Source organism: Pseudonaja textilis, unplaced genomic scaffold, assembly GCF_049901715.1.
Source record: "Pseudonaja textilis isolate UNSWEBS1 unplaced genomic scaffold, rPseTex1.2 PTEXCTG52, whole genome shotgun sequence".
NCBI classification, from domain to species: domain Eukaryota; kingdom Metazoa; phylum Chordata; class Lepidosauria; order Squamata; family Elapidae; genus Pseudonaja; species Pseudonaja textilis.
In genome coordinates, this window is record NW_028262749.1 from 1 (window position 1) to 20,000 (window position 20,000).

Here is a 20,000-nt window from a genome sequence, read left to right on the forward strand (position 1 = left end):
GGAGGCCCCCTTGGATTCATGGAGTAGCGGTCGGGAGACGGCCTCTCTCTCTCCTGCGGGTGGGAGAAGGGTCTTCTGTCATCGAGTCGGCTTCCACGGGGAGGGGGACGTCCGATCCAAGAGATCGAGGTGGCCCCTCGAGGCTCCTCACAAGGGATCGTCTCCAAAACCTGGCCATAGTTGGAAGGGTGGAGAAATGGTGGGTGATGGACCCTCCCGAGAGAATATTTGTATCTCTGAGCTGTGGGTGGGTTTTCTTGCAGATGTGACCCAACTAGGGAATGTCATCAGGGTTAGAAGGAAAAGGAGGAGGAGGAAGGAGAGGAGGAGGAGACAATTTCGAGCTTACATTACGAGCATCCAGAAAAATCCTGCTAGGGCTTATTTTCTGGCTGGGTCTACTTTTCAAGGAAACCGGGTAGATGATGGAGGAGTAGGAATTCCTCCTCCTGCTTCTCCTTTTCCTCCTCCATCTTGTTTTTCTCCTCCTCCTCCTGTTCCTTCTTGTTCTGCTCCTCCTTCTCCACCTCCTTCTTCTCTTCTCCTTGTGCTCCTCCACAACTCCTCCACCTTATTTTGCTCCTCCTCCTCCTGCTTTTCCTTTTGCTCCTCCTCCTCCTCCTCCTCCACTTTGTCCTTCTCTTCATTGACTTCCTGTTCTCTTATTTCTCCTCCTCTTCCTCCTCCTTGTTCTTCTCTTCCTCCTCTTCCTCTTGAAAACCCCTTCCCTCCTAGCAGGGCAAAATTTCAGAAACAGGCGGGGGAGACCCCCTATTCCTAACCCTCCTTCCCTGTCGGACAGGCAAGGGGTCTCTGGAGCTCGGCGGATCGTCCTTCAATGAGTGGACTGGCCCCCGAGGGGCTTCTGCCCCGCGTCGGTGTCAGGACCATCCTATAGGGTGGGCATAGGGGAGTCCAAAGCCCCCCAACTATTTCCGTATGCTTTTCTGACCCCCGTTCTCCACCCCCACCTCCATCTTCCCCCGCAGACGACTCGTCAACCAAAGTGGACGTTAAAGATCCGTACGAGACTGAAGCGAGCACGTTGTGAGTTCCTCGCATCGCGACAGGCCCCGTTTCTCCCCTCTTCCTCCTTGACTTATAATGACCGACAGGGGGGAGGGGCAGATTTCCATTGTCAAGACAACGGAGGGAGGTTGGGCTCCATGCTGACGCGCTTTCACGGGGGCACCCGTTATTAAGCAGATCGCTGGGGTTGTTCAGCCAGTCGGGCGGATGGGTCCTCTGGGACCCCGCGATGGTCGTAAGAGTGAAAAATGGTCATAACTCACATTTTTCATTGCTGTTTTTTAAGGCCAAATTTTGATCGCTTAACCATGGGGATGCTTGAAGCGTAGTAAGTGTGAGGACTGGCTGAAAGTCACTAATTTAGCCAAATTTTGATCACATCAGCTCAGGGATGCTGAGATGGTCGTAAGGGCAAGGAGTGGCTCTAAGCAACTTTTTTCCGGCACCGTTGTAACTCTCATCGCTAAATGAATGGTTGTAAGTCAGGAACAACCTGAACTGTCCCCAATGAAATTTGCTTGGCGTATCTGGCTGCTTTAGGAGTCCTCATTATACAATGATTCATTTAGCGACCGTTCCCCGTTACAACAGATGTTTTTCGCATTTGGATTCGTATTTATGATGGTCGCAGTCTCCCTCAGATTCCTCTCCTGACACCCAAGCTCAACAGGGGAGATGGATTCACTTAATGGCGGGGGTGACTGACTTTAACAACCCCGCGCTTCACTTAGCCACGGCGGTCAGAGAGGCTGTGCAAAGAGGGCAAAACTCATGTCTCACTTAGCGACGGAAACGTGGGGGCAGGCTCAGTGGCGGTCCTACGTGAGGACCGCCTCTATTCTGATTATAATTATCGAAACAAGAAGTTTTCCTTTCCGAGCGGAATTGAAACGGGCTACAGCTATTGGACAAGGGGACCTCGACGAAGAGAGACCTAGTGCCATCATTGAAGCCGCGAAGCTGGAGCCGGCTTCAAGGCCCGTCCTGTCCCTTTGGAAGGTCCTGGAATCACTTTGTGTGTGTGTGTCTGTGTGTTTCCCTCCCCCCCGCCCCCTGTGTTTTTCCAGCTCTTTCCCAGAATCCTTAGAGATGGGGGGAAACTCCCCTACTTCCTTCTCGGCCCAGCCGTCGCCCCCCACCAAAACAGCCAGTGACAGCGAGTTGAGCACAACTGCCACCGAACTCCTGCAGGACTACATGATGACGGTAAGTGGAACCAGGAAAAACACCCCCGAAGAGTTGGAAGAGACCTTGGAGGTTATCTAGTCCGACCCCCTGCTCGAGCAGGAGAGGCTTAATAACAGAATAAACAAGTTGGAAGGTACCTTGAAGGTCATCTAGTCTAACACCCCCCACCCCGTTGAAGAAGCCGATTCGGCTTATTTTAATAGGGGAGGATTCCAACTCCCAGAATCCCCCAGCCAGCATGCTTTAAGAGAGGAAGACTTCAACTCCCAGAATCCCCAAGCCAACTTCCTGTTTATAAGCCAGGTCTAGTTTCCATAAACCATAAATGGCGAGTTTGACTCTTAGAGAAAACAGACCATCTACCTTGGACCATTCCTTGAAACCTGGATTCCTTCCAATGTTGGCTTGTCTCTTCATTTGCATAACCACATGCCTCCTCCATTCTAAGTTACGGACGAAGCTTTCCTCGCACGAGATCCAACAGTTCGCCATGCTTCTGCACGAGTACCCTAACGGAGCCTCCGTCCATGAGTTTTGCATCAACCTGCGACACCTCTATGGGGACAGCCGGAAGTTCCTTCTGCTGGGTAACTTTCTCCCCATCCCGTGTGGGGATTGGGTGCCTCCCCCCAAAATTAATTGTTGGTTTTGCCCACTAGATGGAACAGAGAGGAAGGAAGAAGGAAGGAAGGAAGGAAGGAAGGGAGGGAGGGAGGGAGGGAGGGAGGGAGGGAGGAAATTACCTTTCTAGCTTTCTTCTCGCTCCGGCTTTGCTTGGCCTTGCTGATGGACTCTTCACCTGTACCCAGAGACTGTACCCTGGGCTCTTCACCTGTAACCTGGGCCTGCCAAAAACACACACACAGAAATCCATTTACTCCTCCCTTACTACTAAGCGGATCCCTCTCTCTCTGTCTCAATCTACCTTCCTGGAAAGGCAGTTAGCCGGCCTCAATTAACAACTGAGATCAGGGTTTTTTGAAGAGGTCTTTTATTTAATTTTATTTTTCTCTTGTGTATATCCTCCCCCAAGACATACACAACCCCCCCTTTCTTTGCAATTGTCGTTTTGGCCCCGGGGTCAAAGATGGTGGTTAATTGAATCATGCCGCTCTCCGTGTATCAAGTCTTGTTGTGCCCACCGCCCTCCACTCCTTCTAGGATCCAGCAATTCAACTTTTAATCTATTGATCAATGGAAAGAAGGCAATTTCAGGCACCTTGCGAGCACAGCCTTCAATAGCACTCAACTGGGCGGCGGGGAGTTCTAGGCTTAGGAAAGTGGAGTGGGCAACTTGGACCCAATCAATAGGAAACTGGGGGTTCTGGTCCCGCCTGAGGCAGGAAAGCCAGCTGGCTGACCTTGGGCCAATCAATAGGAGAAGGGGAGTTCTAGTCCCACCTTAGGCATGAAAGCCGGCTGGGTGACTTTGGGCCAATCCCCAGGCAACAGTGAGTTCTAGTCCTGCCTTAGGGAGGAAAGCCAGCTGAGTGACTTTGAGCCCCTCTCTCTCTCAGTCCAGGTCACCTCAAGTGCGACTGACTAGGGAATTCTGGGAGATGAAGTCCAGCCATTTGGGGTCTGGGAAGGGGCCACACCTGCGCCGCATGAGCTGTCCCTGGTACTGGAATGTTCGGCTCTTCCAAATCCGGGAGTGACCCTTCGTTGCTTTCCGAATCATTGGAAGATCCTGCCCAAAAAGATATTTTAGTGTCTTCTCTCTTCACTTCTTTCCCAAGGCTCGATCCTCAACTTACAACAGCAATTGTGACCCCCATTGCCATCATTAAGTAAGATGTAGTGAACTTTGACCTCTCCCCCCCAACTTATTCTCTTTGGTGCCACAATTCTTAAGTTGTAGAATGCTCGGGCTAGGAGGGACCTTGGAGATCTTCCAAACCACCCCCCTCACACCCATCCTTGTATGCATCATTGAAGGACACACCAAAGATCACAGGCTGGAAGGGACCTTCTAGGCTAACCTCCCACCCATCCCGTTGGAAGTCTTTGAAGAACCCACCGAAGATCATAGAATCTTTGGGCTGGAAGGGTCCCTAGTCCAACCCCTTGCCCATCCTCCTAGACATCCCTGAAGGTCCTAACACAGATCACGGAATCCTAAAGCTGGAAGGAGCCTTGGGAGCTCATCTACACCAAGGGCCATCAAACTTGGAAAGTTTAAGACTTGTGGACTTCAACTCCCAGAACTCCTGATCTAACATAACTGGAGGAGGAGTTCTGGGAGTTGAAGTCCACAAGTTTTCAAGCAGTCAGTGTCAACAATTCATGCTGGCTTGTTGCTCCTAATAAATCTTTTGAAGTTTTTTTTTGAAGCTCGGCTCGAGGCTTATGATTTAACGAAGGGCGATCACCGGAATCCTGACAGTCGAGTTTGAAGGCCCCTGTTCTAGACCAACTGCCGACCCATCCCACTGGATGTCTCGGTAGAACCCGCCAGGGCTGGACAGGACCCTGGAGGTCTTCTAGTCCAACACCTCCTCTATCTCACATGACATGTCACGGCCAACTCCCCAACCACGGGGCTTCATTCAAACCAGCTGCAGCGAAACCCCCACACTTAGAGAAAGACGCGTTGGGCCAACTCCTCCCGACGTCTTCCTACCTTTGTGGTTGATGTTGTGGGCCCTCTTCCCTGTCAAGGACATCTTCTCTTCCAGCAGCATCATGCCCGCCTCATGTAGTGTCTCCAGAGGCCTCTCCTCACTCGAACTTGACTCCGGCCGGAAGGAACCACGAGAAGCTCGCTTTTTGCGCACCGCTCCCAGATATTTGAGGCGGGAATCTTGGTGGCCGGGCAACTGGTTCCTCCCTCGGGCATCTTGGCCGCCAGGAAGTTGGTGGAGAGCTGAAGACCTGGCACTCTTGAGAGCTGGAAAAAAGAGGAAGTTGAGGGTCTGGACTTCGGACCTTTCCTTTTCCCATTGGTCGGCATTTCTTGGGAGCCGTTGACAGACAACCCCCAACCATTGGTTGTCCTTCATCGACAGGCCGTCCTATCATCTTACATGTTGGTGTCCACGATGTGCTTTAAGCTGGGTGGTTTTCTGGCAGACGTTACAGGACCCAACTAGGTGATATCATCAGTGTGATGATATCAGGGAGTGTGGGGTCGATTCCCCTTTTAATCTAAGGTTAAGGGAGGGAGTGTGGCTTTTGTTTCCCCTTGGTAGTTCCTTTTTAAAAAAGAAAATGGACAAGCTTTTATCGTGCAAACCTGTTGTGCCAGCGATTCCACCTGCCCCTGCCCTAGTCTGTCCTACATTTCCGTCCCGGCTGATTCACACTGCGCATCAGCTGTTTTACTCACTGCTGCAGTCTTTAAGACACAGCTGTCGTAATTAAGCAAACCCTGCAGTTCGTTAAGCGAACCCACTCTTTGCTATGAGGCCGGCTTGACTGCAAACGTCCATTTTCAGCAAAAACATTGTCAATCTGGGTTTAGTTACCGCGGAAAGCTGCAAACAACCATAAAACCAGAACAGCTGCTGATTTTGTCCAAAATGGGGCCGTGTGACCACACAGACAATAGGTTTGTCATTTTGAATGGTCCTTAAGTGGGTGGTCATACTTTGTGGACTCCCTATAAACCTTTGATGTACACAGATCTAACATTTCTCCTCAGTGTTACAGCTGGTCCTTGATTTACAACCACAATCGCACCCAACATTTCCATGGCTATGTGAGACTGTTGTTAAGTGAGCTTGGCCCCATTTTACGACCTTCCCTGCTGCTCTCTGTCAGGTGAACTGAGGCAGTTGTTTGGGCAGTAACCCAGTCATTAAGCGAATGTGGCTTCCGCCTTGTCAGAAGGTCGCAAAAGGGGATCGCAGCACCCACAGGACGTTGCAACCATTGCAAATCGGGGCCAATTTCTTTCCTATGACCGCAGGGGTAGAAAATGGGAGGTCTTACCTTCCGCTGGAGGTTTGTGGGTAGCCTCCAGGAGAGTCTCTTTGGGAGGTGTGTGTTCCACACAAGGACCTGCGGTCGAAGGAACGAGTCGAGAGGTAGCTGATGGGCCTTGGATGGGCCCCTCAGAGGGAGGTGAAGGTGGTAGAATCAAGGATGAAACAGGAGGCACTTCTGGGAACTGAGATCTCGGGGCCGGAGGCAGGGCAACCAGAACCTCCTCCGGGGCAGGGGACGATGGTCGTTGTGAGGGCCAAGTCTCTTGCAACAATGTTCCAGTGGAACGGGAAACCCGAGGAATGGGAGGCGGGAAGGCATCTTCTGAAGAGTGGCATCCCGTACTTTCGGGGAGAAGATTCTCCATCTTCGGATGGCTCGTCTCAGTCTCTGCCTCCTCCAGTTCCACAACCTCCTGAACTTTTTCCACGGCCTTCTCATTGGCTATCCTCTTGGCTTTTAGCCCTGGGAGATCTTCGCGAGGACTTTGAGGTGGGCTTCCATCCATGACTTCAGGCTCGTTTTTCCCAGGGGCAGAGGCGACGTCTTCCCTGCCAAGCAGAGTGTTTTCATTTGGTGCAGAACCTTGGAGTTGAGCGTCTTCCACCTCAGTGCCTTGAGATATGGGAAAGACTTCTGCTGTTCCACCCTCCTCCACCATCTCTTCTTGGTCTTCAACTTTGGCTTCCTTGCAAGGCTGCCTGGGGCTTTGTTGAAGATCTGCAGCTTCCTCTCCAAGGCTCCTTGGGGCTTCAAGTTCTTCAGAATGTTTTGGTTCTACTACTCCTTCTCCATGTTTCTCCAAGACGCTCTCCTTCAGGCTACCAAGAAGACTCTGGGCTTCTGCTACCAGGAGGTTACTGATGAGATGGGCAGCCTCAACTCCTTGGTCCTCCAGGTTTCCAAAAGACCCTTGCAACAGCATACTGGTGACCTCTTGTTGGTCTTCAAGAACCCTTGCAGACACCATGGCTCCATTGTCGTGGTCCTGATCACAGTGAAACAAGGCACCAGATGGTTCGAGCTCGCTAGGGATGGTTGCCAAGCTCTCTGGACTGGAAGCTTCAGGATTGGCCGTGCTCGCATCCTCATCGACGCTTCCCAAACGTTCTGGACTCTCTGCCTGCTCCATCTCTACATGTCTCCTGGAAAGACTGTCCTGAGTTTCGGGAAGAGCGTGCACATAGATCTCATCTTCGGAAGCTAAGAAGATCCGTCGGGATGTCCTAAGTCCAGGAGGCCCATCTCTTTGCTTCACAGCCGGCCATGGGATAGTCAAAGATGTGCGGGCAAGGACGCTATAATGCTGACAAATCGCTGTGCTCTGCTGGGGAGGTCCCTCTTCTGGATAACAATTTGGTGGAGCCTCCAAGCCTTCTGGCTCAATGTTCTCCACCATCAGATGCTCCAACTCCGCAGTGACTGCCTCAAGGCTTGGTGGATGGGGACTCGCCTCCACCACTGCCTGTTGGCTACCCCGGGTCTGATCCAGGGTCACAAATTCTTCTCTTGCAGAATCTGGAGAGGGAGCTAAGAGCATGGTTTTACTGGAGATCTCCTTGGAGGTCGTCACGAAGCTGGATTCCAGATACGAGTAAGATGCGGACTCCTTCCATGTGCTCGGAGACAGCTGGGTGCCATCTGCCTCTTCTTCCTTTGGCAGAGGGTGTCCAGTTTCCAAAATAGGAGGGAGCCCCTGGAGAAGGGCTTCAGCAAAAGTCTTCTCCTGAATTTCGGGGTGTTTCTCACTTAGATCATTCTCTGCCGCTTCTCCCAGTGGGAAGTGTGTGATCTCCATGGACTCTGTCTCAAAAAGGAGGCTACCACGGAAGGGGAGGAGCAGAGCCGGTATCGTTTGATCACTCTCGATGGTCTTCACGTCATCCTCTTGAGAGGACGTAGGTAGCTGGCTTTGAAGACTGCCAGGTTCACCCGCTTCATCGTGAGCCACTCCAAACACATCCTGAAGCTGAGAAGGAGCCCCAGAGACAGGGGTAAGGGGACGAGCAAAGGGGCAGGCTTCCGACCCCCTTTTCACAAAACTTCCGACTTCTGCGTTGTCCGAAGGCAACAAAAGCTTTTGCCCTGCCAAAGGGCTGGCGCTGAGGTCAGTGTCCTCCTCAGACTTGTCAAAGTTGGGGGGCCAGGAGGGACGGGCCTGCTCCACTTCCCATGGGAGAAGTTCCAAGGGCATCGTTCCGTAGCCCCAGCTTTCCTCTGAAGGACTCCGCTCCTCTTCCTCACCACGCCTGCATTCCTCCGCAGGATACGACAATGGAAAAGTGTTGTAGGACATCCCCGGGAAATCTCCAAAAGTGGGGCAGGTCACCCCGGCAAGTTTTGGTTCCCCTTCTGGAAGGTCTAACTCAACCAAAGCTTCCTCAGCTGCTGTTGGGGCTTCCAGCACTTCTGCCTCGGCTAAGAGATTCGGTGAGCAGGACGATGACATGTTGACGGTGCTCCTAGAAGTCCAACTGCCACCCTCGGCCGTAATGTAGGAGCCCGAGGGCGAGGTGGGTGGAGAGCCGAGGCCTTCGCTGTCTATCTCATTTGGCTCCTCGCTCAGGCCGTCTTTTGAGAACGGGGTCCGCCTGAGAGGGGGGAACAGAGTCCAGATCGGGGTGGATGGAGCTGTAAAGTAAAGCTTGGCATCGAAGCTACCCGGGTACTTGGTGAAATACAGCGGGGACTTAGCCAGCACCGCAGGGAGGTCTTTGGCCACTGTGGGAGACAGAGAAGGCACATCGGCCATTGGCTCATCTTGAGAGAGAGGGGACACTCCTGTCACCACTGGCTCTTGGAGCTTCAGGAGTCCCGGCGGGGACACGGAGGCAAAGGCGTGGAGTTTATTGAAGTCTTTGGCAACTGGAGGAGGCCCGCCCTGGAATTCCACCTCCAGGCCTTCGTCGCCTGCGTCGCTCGACTCTTCGCTGGAGGCGGTCTCCGAGATGCCAGGCTTGGGGACGGCAGGGGCTGTTCTCCAGAAGTTCATAAGGTTGGAAGAGTCAGAGACAGACAGACAGATGACGGACAGACAGACACACAGAGAGAAGAGACAGAGACACACACACAAACAGTGCGAGGAGAGAGAGAGGAGATAGAAACACAAAGTCAAAAGTGTCATCAAACTATATGTGCCAACAACTCCCAGACCAAAAAAAAAAAACTCAAATTACCCACAACAATAAGGAAGCTTCAATCTAAAAAGAAATCACTGGTGGAAAAACAAATCTGGTCACGTTGCCAACTTCAAAAGCCAATACAAAAATTTATGCCACCAGATAAAGACTGAATGCTCCAATTATCTCATTAAACAAGAGGAAAACCGTCTATGCAACAATTCCACTCATGCTTTCTACAATTTTGTAAACAACAAACTAAAAGACTCAAAGTCCATCCCACCGCTGAAAGGACCTAATGGCAAAGATTGCAACGACGACCCCATTAAAGCCAACTTCTTTAACACATTCTTTGGCTCAATATTTGTAAATAGCAATGGATCATGTCCAGTATTTCCTAGTCGAACCATGGATAACTACAATGATCTAATAAATATCCATTTTACAGAAGACAATGTTGAGAAAGCACTACGCAATCTAAAATTATTTCTATCTATTGGACCGGACGGAATATGTGCTTACTTCGTAGAAAAGTATCCACTGGATGTAAATGGGTTTATAAGCTTAAGACAGGTGTGGATGGAACTGTGACCCATAAAGCCAGGTTAGTAGCACAAGGGTTCAATCAGACAGCAAACGACTATGATGAGGTGTTTGCACCTAATCTGAAGGATTCTACATTACGAGCAACATTAGTGTGGGCAGCTAAGAAGAAATACATTAAAATCATTTCGGTGTAGAGACGGCATCTGCATGCACTGTTGCAACACACTATATATTTAAGGAAACCTTTAGGTATAAAAAATGATAATACAACTGATTGCTGGAGCTTGAAAAAGAGTCTTTATGGCTTACAGCAATCAGGATATGAGTGGAACCAGTATATAATTAAGTAATTAACTAAGATAGGCTTTGTAGCTGGCACGGCTGATCCCTGTTTGTTTAAAAAGGAAAGTAATGGGGTAGTGTCATTGTTGCTATTGTTCATCGATGACATAGCATTAATCACCAAAACTGAACAAGAAGCTACTAAAATAATTTCACTGTTAGAGAAGAAATTTAAGATAAAACAGGAGAAATTAATATCTTGGTTTAAAGATAGATAAAATTAGGGGAGGATACAAAATCTCGCAGGCAGATAAAATTAACCAATTACTTAAAAGTTTTATAATGGAGCTTTGTAAGCCAGCTAAAACATCAATGAGCCAGGAGTCTGGCCACAATGATGTTCAAAGTCCTATTTTTGATAAGAACATTTATCAATCCTTGATTGGTAGTTTATCTTATCTCAGTAATTGGTCAAGGCCAGATATAGCATACATTATTAATCAATTAGCGAGATTTAATGTTGAGACGACTGAAAGGCACTGGCAAGCTGCTAAACGTGTGTTAAGATATCTGAAAGAAAAAATGTATTATGCATTGTATTTGGAGCCTAAAGAGGAACTGAGTTTAACTGCATATGCTGATTCAAATTTTGCTGCAGACATAAATACACAAAAATCTACATCGGGTAATGTAATATTATTGGGAAAGGTATTGATTGGATGGAGATCTATTAGAAACATCTAAGTTTGTCAACAATGGAGGCTGTATTCTCACGTTAGCTTTATTATGTACAGATTTAGTTTGTTAAAAGCAATTATTGATTGACATGGGAATTGATGTAACAGATTCTATTGTTGTTTATGAAGATAACAAATCAGCAACACAGATGGCTTCAAATATTGCTGTTAAGACAAGAACAAAACACAGAGACTTAAGATATTTAAATGTGAGACAATGTGTGCAAAGTAAGATGATTGAGCTAGAATATTGTATGTCAGAAAACTATATAGCAGATCATTTTACAAAGGCCCAAGGCTCCATAAAGCATAGGGCTTGCTGTGGGGATTATGCTTAGAACGTATGGTTGTATATATTATCCTACCCAAAAGAGGAGAATGTTAGGAATATAAGTCACCTAACAGTTATTTGGGTTGGAAATATATAAACTAGAATAGAAATTTTAATACGGTATCTTTAAGAAAATGCTAAAACTGTAATTGGGCGTGGTTCCGCAAATGGCCATAAGATGGAGCCAGAAACCTGGGTTGTTTAGTTTCAGTGAGTATCTGTCCCTGTTCTGCTGTTTTCTGGAGAGTGTTGCCTTTTCTGTATTGACTGCTATTCTTGGATTTGATGTAAGTCTGTTACTGAACTGTTTTTGACACTGGATTTGATATTTGGATTATCCCTGAACTGAACATTGATTGCTTTACCTGTCAAGAACTTGGACTGCTTATCTTGGACTGTACTTAAACGTTTATTGGAAGTAAAAACCTATATTTACTGTACAGTGTATGTGTGTGCTGTGTGTGTGTTATTCAACACTACTCTCACTACGTCTCCCTGTATGCGTTCATTCTCCTAACAGGGAATTACCTTAACAGTAAAGACTGTGACGACGACACCATTAAAGCCAACCTCTTTAACACATTCTTTGGCTCAGTATTTGTAAACAGCAATGGATCATGCCCAGAAAGAGAGAGAGAGAGAGAGAGAAAACAAACGAACAGAAAGAGAAAGAGGGAGACAGATAGAGAACAACAAAGAGAGAGACAGGACAGGGAGACAAAAAGAGTATGAGACAAAAACGAGAAAGAAGCAGATGAAAGAAATTACAAAGAGAGAAAGAAGGGGAACAGACAGAAAGAGAATGAAACAGGAAAAGAGAAAGAAAGAGGAAGAAAGAAACCCCAAATCCCAAATGCTTTAAGAGGGATGGACTCCAACTCCATCATCTTGTCCAACCTATTTAATGTAATACTGCAGATTTGAGTTGTGGTCAGAGGAGCTTCCACTTAACACAATGGATGCAAGGAGAACATTTGTGGTCTGGGTCCCGCCCACCCCGGGATAGGAAGGAAGGAAGGAAAAGGGAAGGAAAGAACGATAAATGGAAAATGGATGATAGAGATGAATGGATAGATTATAGAAATACAGAGAAATGAATGGATGGATGGAAGGAAGTTAAAGAAAGGGAAAGAGAATGAAGGGAAGAAAAAGGGATGATAGAGCTGGATAGATGATAGAAATAACGAGGGATGTGTTAGGAATATAGATGATAGAAATATCGAGGGATGTGTTAGGAATATAGATGATAGAAATATCGAGGGATGTGTTAGGAATATAAGTCACCTAACAGATATTTGGGTTGGAAATATATAAACCAGGATAGACATTTTAATACTGTCTCCTTAAAAACATGCAAAACTATAATTGCTGTGTTTTCTGAAATGGCCATACGATGGATCCAGAAACCTGGGTTGTTTAGTTTTAGTCTCAAAAGAGAGTGTGTATGAGTGAGTCTCTGTTTCCTTCTGTTGGAGAGTTTTGCCGTTCCTTCTAATTGAGTGGTATTCCTGGATTTGATGTAAGTCTGATACTGAACTGTTTTTGACACTGGACTTTGTTATTGGATTATCCCTGGACTAAAAACTGACTGATTTAACCATTAATGACTTTGGACGGCTTATTTTTGAACTTTGCTTAAACCTTTATGGAAAGTAAAAACCAATATTTACTGTACAGAGTATCTGTGTGCTGTGTGTGTATTAATCAAACAGTACTCTCAAATACATCTCCCTGTATGCGCTCATTCTCCTAACGGGGAATTACCTCAACCCTGGTTATGGGCCCAGACCATACCAGGCTCAGATAACTGAGAGTTGGTGTGAATACACAGTACTGTATACAGACAGCTGTTTACTGATTAATTGTGGGTTACTATCCTAGTAAAGATGGCACAAGACACTTCAACAAGTCTATCACTGATAACCCGGTTGGATGGAACAAACTATGCTTCCTGGTCTATGAAGGGCAGTCTACTTCTGTGTAGAGAAGGTTTATGGAATGTAGTTCAACATCCCCCGCATGTAAATGCTTGGGATCCAGAAAATGAGGACGATGCCAAGAAGCTTGCTGACTTTGAACAGAACAACAAACGAGCTCTTTGTATAATTGGACTAACACTGAGTGACAAGCAGCTAGTCCATATTCATGGAGAAGAGTCTGCTGCTAGGTGTTGGGAGAATTTGAAGAGGATTTATGTTCGTGACAGTGTAGGTGCACACATACATCTTACACGTAAACTGTTTAGAGCACGTCTTCTGAAAGGTGGAGATATGTTAGCTCATTTAAACTTCATGAAAAGAACTTTTCAAGAGCTTCATGAAAAAGAACTGATATTTTCAGATCTGCATCAAGTTTACACCATTCTTTCCTCATCAGATGAAAGTTATGATGATTACCTATCTTCACTGGAAGTCCTGCCCAGAGATAAACCGACATTGACTGACATAACTGGAAGATTGTTAGAAGAGGCAAGACAACGGCTGGATAGGGACCAACTGAGGAAGAAACAACCACAAGAAGAGAATTTGTCTTCAAGTGCCTATACTGTTAGGAAATGTTTTTCTTGTAGGGCTAGGGGACATATAGCTAGATTCTGTAAGAAAGGAAAACAACAGAATATTGGCAAACACCAGAAGGCCAAAAAGAATGTTAGTTTAGCTATGGCTAGCAATTCAACTGTAAACCATAATTTGTGGGTTGTTGAAAGTGGAGCATCGCAATGCATTACTAAAGATAGAGAAAAGTTTGTAAAGATGTCCACGAGTAAACAACATGTATCATTGGCAAATGGATGGAAGATGATGGCATCAGGTGAAGGTACTGCATATTGTTCTTGTATAAATGAACATTTAACTGTTATATATACCTAAACTGAAACTTAATTTATTATCAGTAAGGGCTTTAAACAATGTAGTAAATACAACAACTGGAGAATTACCATTCACTCATTGGCATGGCAGAAAGCTAAATTTAAGTTACCTACACACATTTGGAGCTCCAACATGGGTGCACATTCCCTCACAAGTAAGACTGAAAGGGCAACATAGAGCTAGGAAGTTATTTTTTGTGGGTTATGAGGCCATAGATCATTTAGATTTTGGGATCAAGGCACAGCTCGCGTTTATTGTAGTGCTAGTGCAAAATTTCTCGAGCACGTTGGGTGGGATAAATTGGAACAGGAATCCAGCAATGATATCATTATTGACACCCAAATCGTCCCTAAAGATAAAATAAGTAAAACACAAATAGCCATTAAAGAGGAAGAACAGGAGGAAGTAGGAGAACAGGCACAGGTGGGACAGGTGAGTCCACCAGTAAGCCCTGTATTACTTAGACGTTCAACCTGAGTAACATGACCACCTGATAGATATCAGGCTAGTGCTGTATGCCAAGTGAATACGGATCCAAGCAATTATAATGAACTGAAACGGTATCCTGCTAAGGATCAGGCTGCTTGGCAGGAAGCAATGGATAAGGAACTGGAATCATTAAAAAAAGTTGGAGGTATATGAAAACGTTAAGTTACCACCAGGTAAACATGCCCTAGGATGTAAATGGGTTTATAATTAAGACAGGTGTGGATGGAACTGTTACCCATAAAGCCAGGTTAGTAGCACAAGGGTTCAATCAGACAGCAAATGACTAAAAAGACACGTGTAGTACTACAAGTCCCATCATCCTCAGCCGGGCAGGGAAGGGTGGGTGTTGTCCAGCCCACAAAACTGAGGAAAATACTGCAGTTAATAGACGACCAAGGTAAAACTTGTCACGGCAGCAAAGAGAAAAAAGAAATTATTTATGATTTTTATAAACATTTGTATAAGAAAGAAGATATTGATGAGGAGAAAGTTAAACAATACTTGCAGAATGTAAATCTACCTAAGATATCTAAAGAGATTGAAGAAATGTTAGAAAGCAATATAACAATGATGGAGTTAAGCCAAGCACTTAAGAAACAAAATAATGGAAAGGCACCAGGTCCAGATGGATTTCCTGTAGAATTTTATAAAACTTTTCAAGAATTATTTTGTATTCCACTGTTAGAAGTTATGAATGAAGTGATGGTAAAAAAGATAATTCCTAAAACATGGTCAGAGGCTTATATTACACTTATTCCAAAAGAGGAGGCGGACCTACTTCAAATCAAGAATTATAGACCGATTTCCTTATTAAATGCAGACTATAAAATTTTTGCTTCAATATTAGCAGAAAGACTTAAAAAGTATTTGAATAACTTTATTCACCCAGATCAAAATGGGTTCCTGCCAAAACGACAAATTAGAGATAATATGAGAGTAATTTTGGACACCTTGGAATATTATGAGGCGCACCCTGAAAAGCAAATGGCTGTGATATTTTTAGATGCTCAAAAGGCATTTGATAATGTAAATTGGAGGTTTATGGTACTCTTAATGGAACAGATGGGCTTTGCTAGAAGATTTATTCAAGCAATAGAAGCAATTTATAATGAACAAACAGCTAAGGTAATGATGGAGGGAGAACTTACAGATTCTATTAATATAAGAAAAGGTACAAGACAAGGTTGTCCTCTTTCGCCTTTGTTATTTGTATTGACTTTGGAAGTGTTGAACAGAAATATCAGAGAAGACAAAACTATAAAAGGAATGAAAATCAAAAAGGAGGAATTCAAACTACAAGCTTTTGCAGATGACCTAGTCTTCATTTTGGAAGATCCTATAGAAACAGCCTCGAAGCTGTTGGAAAAGATAGAGGCCTATGGGGAGGTGGCTGGTCTGAAAATAAACAAAGATAAAACAAAGATTTTGTCAAAGAATATGTTGCTGAAACAAAGAGAAGAGCTGGCAGAACTGTTAAAAATTCAAGTTACAAACAAGGTTAAGTATCTGGGGATATACCTGACGTCAAGATGTAGTACATTGAAGGAGAACAATTATATTAAACTTAAACAACAGATAGCCCAAGATTTGAAAAAATGGGAAAACTTACAACTGTCATTAATAGGAAGGATTTCAACAATTAAGATGAACATTTTACCCAGAATCTTATTTTTGTTTCAAACAATACCAATTAGGCTTGGAAAAGAATATTTTGAGGATTTAAATAAAATTGTTTTGAAGTATATATGGCAAGGCAAGAAAGCAAGAATAAAGTTAAAGCTTTTACAGGATGCTAGATTTAGAGGAGGGTTTGGTCTGCCTAATTGGGAGTTGTACTACCAAGCTGCAAATTTGACGTGGGTTAAAGAATGGATAACATTAAGGAAAACCAGATTGTTGACATTAGAAGGTCATGATTTGCTGTTGGGCTGGCATGCTTTTTTATGGTACAAGGGAACCAAAACACAGGGGTATTTTAGAAGACATTATATACGGGAGTCTCTGTGGTTAAATTGGGAGAAGATAAAAAAACAGTGTTATTTGAAAATTCCAGTATGGTTATCGACGATAGAAGCGTTCTCCTATCCTATAATTTATAAAAAGGAACAAACAGTTAGCTATGGGGAATTATTAGATGAAAAGGGTGAACTTAAATCGATGCAAAAACTGGAAGAACAAGGTATACAGATGAATTGGTTTTCATATCTGCAAATACATTCAAAGTATTATGAGGATTCCAAAGCAGAGGGATTTTATGATAAGCAAACTGACTTAGACAAGATTTTGATGGGTACTGATGAAAAGGTGATTAAAAAACTGTATGGTTATTTATTGCAAATTAAGCTTGAGGAAGAACAAGTTAAAGAAACTATGATTGCGTGGGGGAGGAATTTTGGATATGGGATTGATTTAGAGAAATGGCAGAAATTATGGTTGCAAAATTATAAAATGACAATGTCTACAGCCTATAAAGAAAACTTGTATAAGATGTTTTACAGGTGGCATTTTCCCCCGACAAGGATAGCAAGAATGTTCAAGAACAAATCCGAAAAATGCTGGAAGTGTCATCAGAAACCTGGTTCATACTACCATATGTGGTGGACTTGTGAGGATGCTAGAAAATATTGGACTAAAATCCACGTGTGGCTGGAAAAAATGACAAAGAAGCATATAGACTTGAAACCGGAGTTTTTTTTATTGGGAATCCTACCAGATACTTATAGTAAAGAGTTGAAATATTTGATTGTAAATGTATTGACTGCTGCTAGGATTGTATTTGCAAAAAATTGGAAAAATGAGAAAATTCCATTGCAAGAAGAAGTTGTAAAGAAAATTTTGGAATGTGCTGAGATGAGTAGATTGACTTTTGAAATTAGAGAGCAAGAAGATAAACAATTTTATTTAGTTTGGGATCTTTTCTATCAATGGTTGAATGATGAAATACTAAAATATAAAAGTTAGACAATAAGGAATAATATTGATTTTATTTTCCTTTTCTTTTTATTGGTGTTTGATATTATATTTATATAATAGTTTTTCTGTTTCTTTTTTTTTTCTTTTCTATTTAGGATAGAATTGGTATGATTATAAGATTTGTTTTAGAATAAAGTATTTAAAATATAGTTATCTCATAAAGGCATGATCGAATAAAAGTTTAGTCAAATTTCTTTTTTTTTTAATAGCGATACTATGATTCATAAATTTGTATTGATAAGAGTATTATATAAGGTAATTGTAATTGTGACTATGAGATGAATGCACAAAACTGATGGACCAACCGACTTACTGTTTGTATAAAAATATGGGGGAGCTGATGCTTTTATGTTTTGTTGTTGTGTTTGTATGTTAAAAAACAACAAAAAATTTTTTATAAACAAACAAACAAACTGAGCCTTCCTTCACCAAACCCCTAAATGGCTTCACGGCCGGCAGCTTCTCTGCCTTAAATCTCTGCCGGTTATCCTAACTTGGTTTCTCAAACTTACTTGGTTTCTCAAGTTATGGTTTATGGTTATGAAAGTGATTATTAGATTTTTCTAATCATGATTACTTTGATAAGTCATTCAAGGAAGCAGGCATAGGTATAATATTCCTTTATTCTGTTTTCCTCCACAACAACCACCCAATTGTTCGCACAACAGTTAACAAATCGTGATTTACTAAGCCACCATCAGACAGGTTTGGTCACAGCCAGCTTTCCCTCAGATCAGACACCCTTCAACTCCTTAGTGCAAAGAATTCTGGGAATTGAGTTCCACTCCCCCCCCCCACAAACACATACAGGTGTGGGTTGTTATAGGTGTCTTTGCAACAAGCCATCATTTACACTCCCAGAATTAAAATTGTGCAAGAAGCTGCAACTTGAAAATAAACCAACTTTGATTATTAACTTAATTTCCCCTCTGTTCCTGTTCCAGTTTGCTGATAGGAAAAGAAAAGATGGCTAGTGTGTGTCTCACACCCATTGTGCATTTACACAAACACAGTCAGGACTCTTCCATGAGCTTCCAACCCAACCCAACCCAACGCAACACAACCCTGCTTTACCCAACCCAACCTTACTTGTCTGGACACCCCCGCCCCAAAAACTCCCCTTGCTCCTCAGCAGGCATCCCCTGTCCCCAAATAACCTTGCCCCAGGGGGCTCCAGTTACCTTCTCTTCTCTTAAAGAGGCTGAGAATAGCCCCCATTCTAACCACGATTCTCAGTCAGTTAACTAGTGGAAGGGCTTCCTTCAGACCAGAATCTCTTCAGGAACTCTCAGGCCGAGCCTTGCAGCACCTTCTCCACTTTATTTTACTTTTTTAATTTAGGAAGAGGGGAGAAGGGTGGAGGAGAAAGAGGGTGGGGCTCTAAAGCTCTCTGCTTTCAGTTCTTAAAGAGACAGCGCCCCTTTCTGACCATTAAGCTGAGTTTCCAAGATCAGAGGTGAGGTAGTGTCCTACTAACCGTTACAGTGTGGCAGAGTTGGAAGGGATCTCAAGAGGTCATCTAGTCCAACCCCCTGCTCAAGCAGGAGACCCTTACACAATTGCAGAATCAAACAGCTGGGAGGGACCTTGGAGGTCATCTAGTCCAACCCCCTGCTCAAGTAGGAGGCCCTTACAGAATTGCAGAATCATAGGGTGGGAAGGGCCCTCGGAGGTCATCTAGTCCAACCCCCTGCTCAAACAGGAGACCCTTGCAGAATTGCAGAATCATAGGGTGGGAAGGGCCCTCGGAGGTCATCTAGTCCAACCCCCTGCTCAAGCAGGAGACCCTTACAGAATTGCAGAACCATAGGGTGGAAGGGTACTCAGAGGTCATCTAGTCCAACCCCCTGCTCAAACAGGAGACCCTTGCAGAATTGCAGAATCATAGGGTGGGAAGGGCCCTCGGAGGTCATCTAGTCCAACCCCCTTCTCAAACAAGAGACCCTTACAGAATCAAACAGCTGGGAGGGACTTTGGAGGTCATCTAGTCCAACCCTCTGCTCAAGTAGGAGGCTCTTACAGAATCAAACAGCTGGGAGGGACCTCGGAGGTCATCTAGTCCAACCCCTGCTCAAACAGGAGACCCTTGCAGAATTGCAGAATCATACAGTGGAAGGGGCCTCAGGGGTCATCTAGTCCAACCCCTGCTCAAACAGGAGACCCTTGCAGAATTGCAGAATCATAGGGTGGGAAGGGTCCTCGGAGGTCATCTAGTCCAACCCCCTGCTCAAGCAGGAGACCCTTACAGAATCAAACAGCTGGGAGGGACCTTGGAGGTCATCTAGTCCAACTCCCTGCTCAAGCAGGAGACCCTTACAGAATTGCAGAATCATACAGTGGAAGGGCCCTCGGAGGTCATCTAGTCCAACCCCTGCTCAAACAGGAGACCCTTGCAGAATTGCAGAATCATAGGGTGGAAGGGGCCTCGGAGGTCATCTAGTCCAACCCCCTGCTCAAGCAGGAGACCCTTACAGAATTGCAGAATCATAGGGTGGGAAGGGCCCTCGGA

The 20,000-nt window shown here is 44.9% G+C and overlaps 1 protein-coding gene and 1 long non-coding RNA gene across 2 annotated transcripts; one reads left to right on the forward strand and one right to left on the reverse strand.

Moving 5' to 3' along the window:
• The first annotated feature begins 669 nt into the window (after positions 1–669).
• On the forward strand, positions 670–2,817 carry LOC148123780 (uncharacterized). Its single transcript, XR_015740530.1, has 3 exons — positions 670–1,047; positions 2,097–2,235; positions 2,666–2,817. It is a non-coding gene; the product is annotated as an uncharacterized LOC148123780 (long non-coding RNA).
• A 908-nt stretch (positions 2,818–3,725) lies between these two features.
• LOC148123781 (uncharacterized) lies at positions 3,726–9,136 on the reverse strand. The gene is made up of 3 exons (XM_087918800.1): positions 6,151–9,136; positions 4,841–5,107; positions 3,726–3,907 (listed from the first exon to the last, which is right to left on the reverse strand). Exons 1-3 carry the CDS (start codon positions 9,134–9,136, stop codon positions 3,741–3,743), a joined length of 3,420 nt encoding a protein of 1,139 aa, XP_087774926.1. The 3' UTR covers positions 3,726–3,740.
• Positions 9,137–20,000: the final 10,864 nt, after the last annotated feature.

Bases quoted from the DNA above. Each gene is read 5' to 3' on its own strand.
- LOC148123781 (XM_087918800.1), bottom strand. From the start codon at position 9,136: ATGAACTTCTGGAGAACAGCCCCTGCCGTCCCCAAGCCTGGCATCTCG. The intron at 5,108-6,150 runs GTAAGACCTCCC...TCTTTTTTCCAG, and splicing joins CCACAAACCTCCAGCGGAAG to CTCTCAAGAGTGCCAGGTCT. The intron at 3,908-4,840 runs GTAGGAAGACGT...CTTTTTGGGCAG, and splicing joins CCACAACATCAACCACAAAG to GATCTTCCAATGATTCGGAA.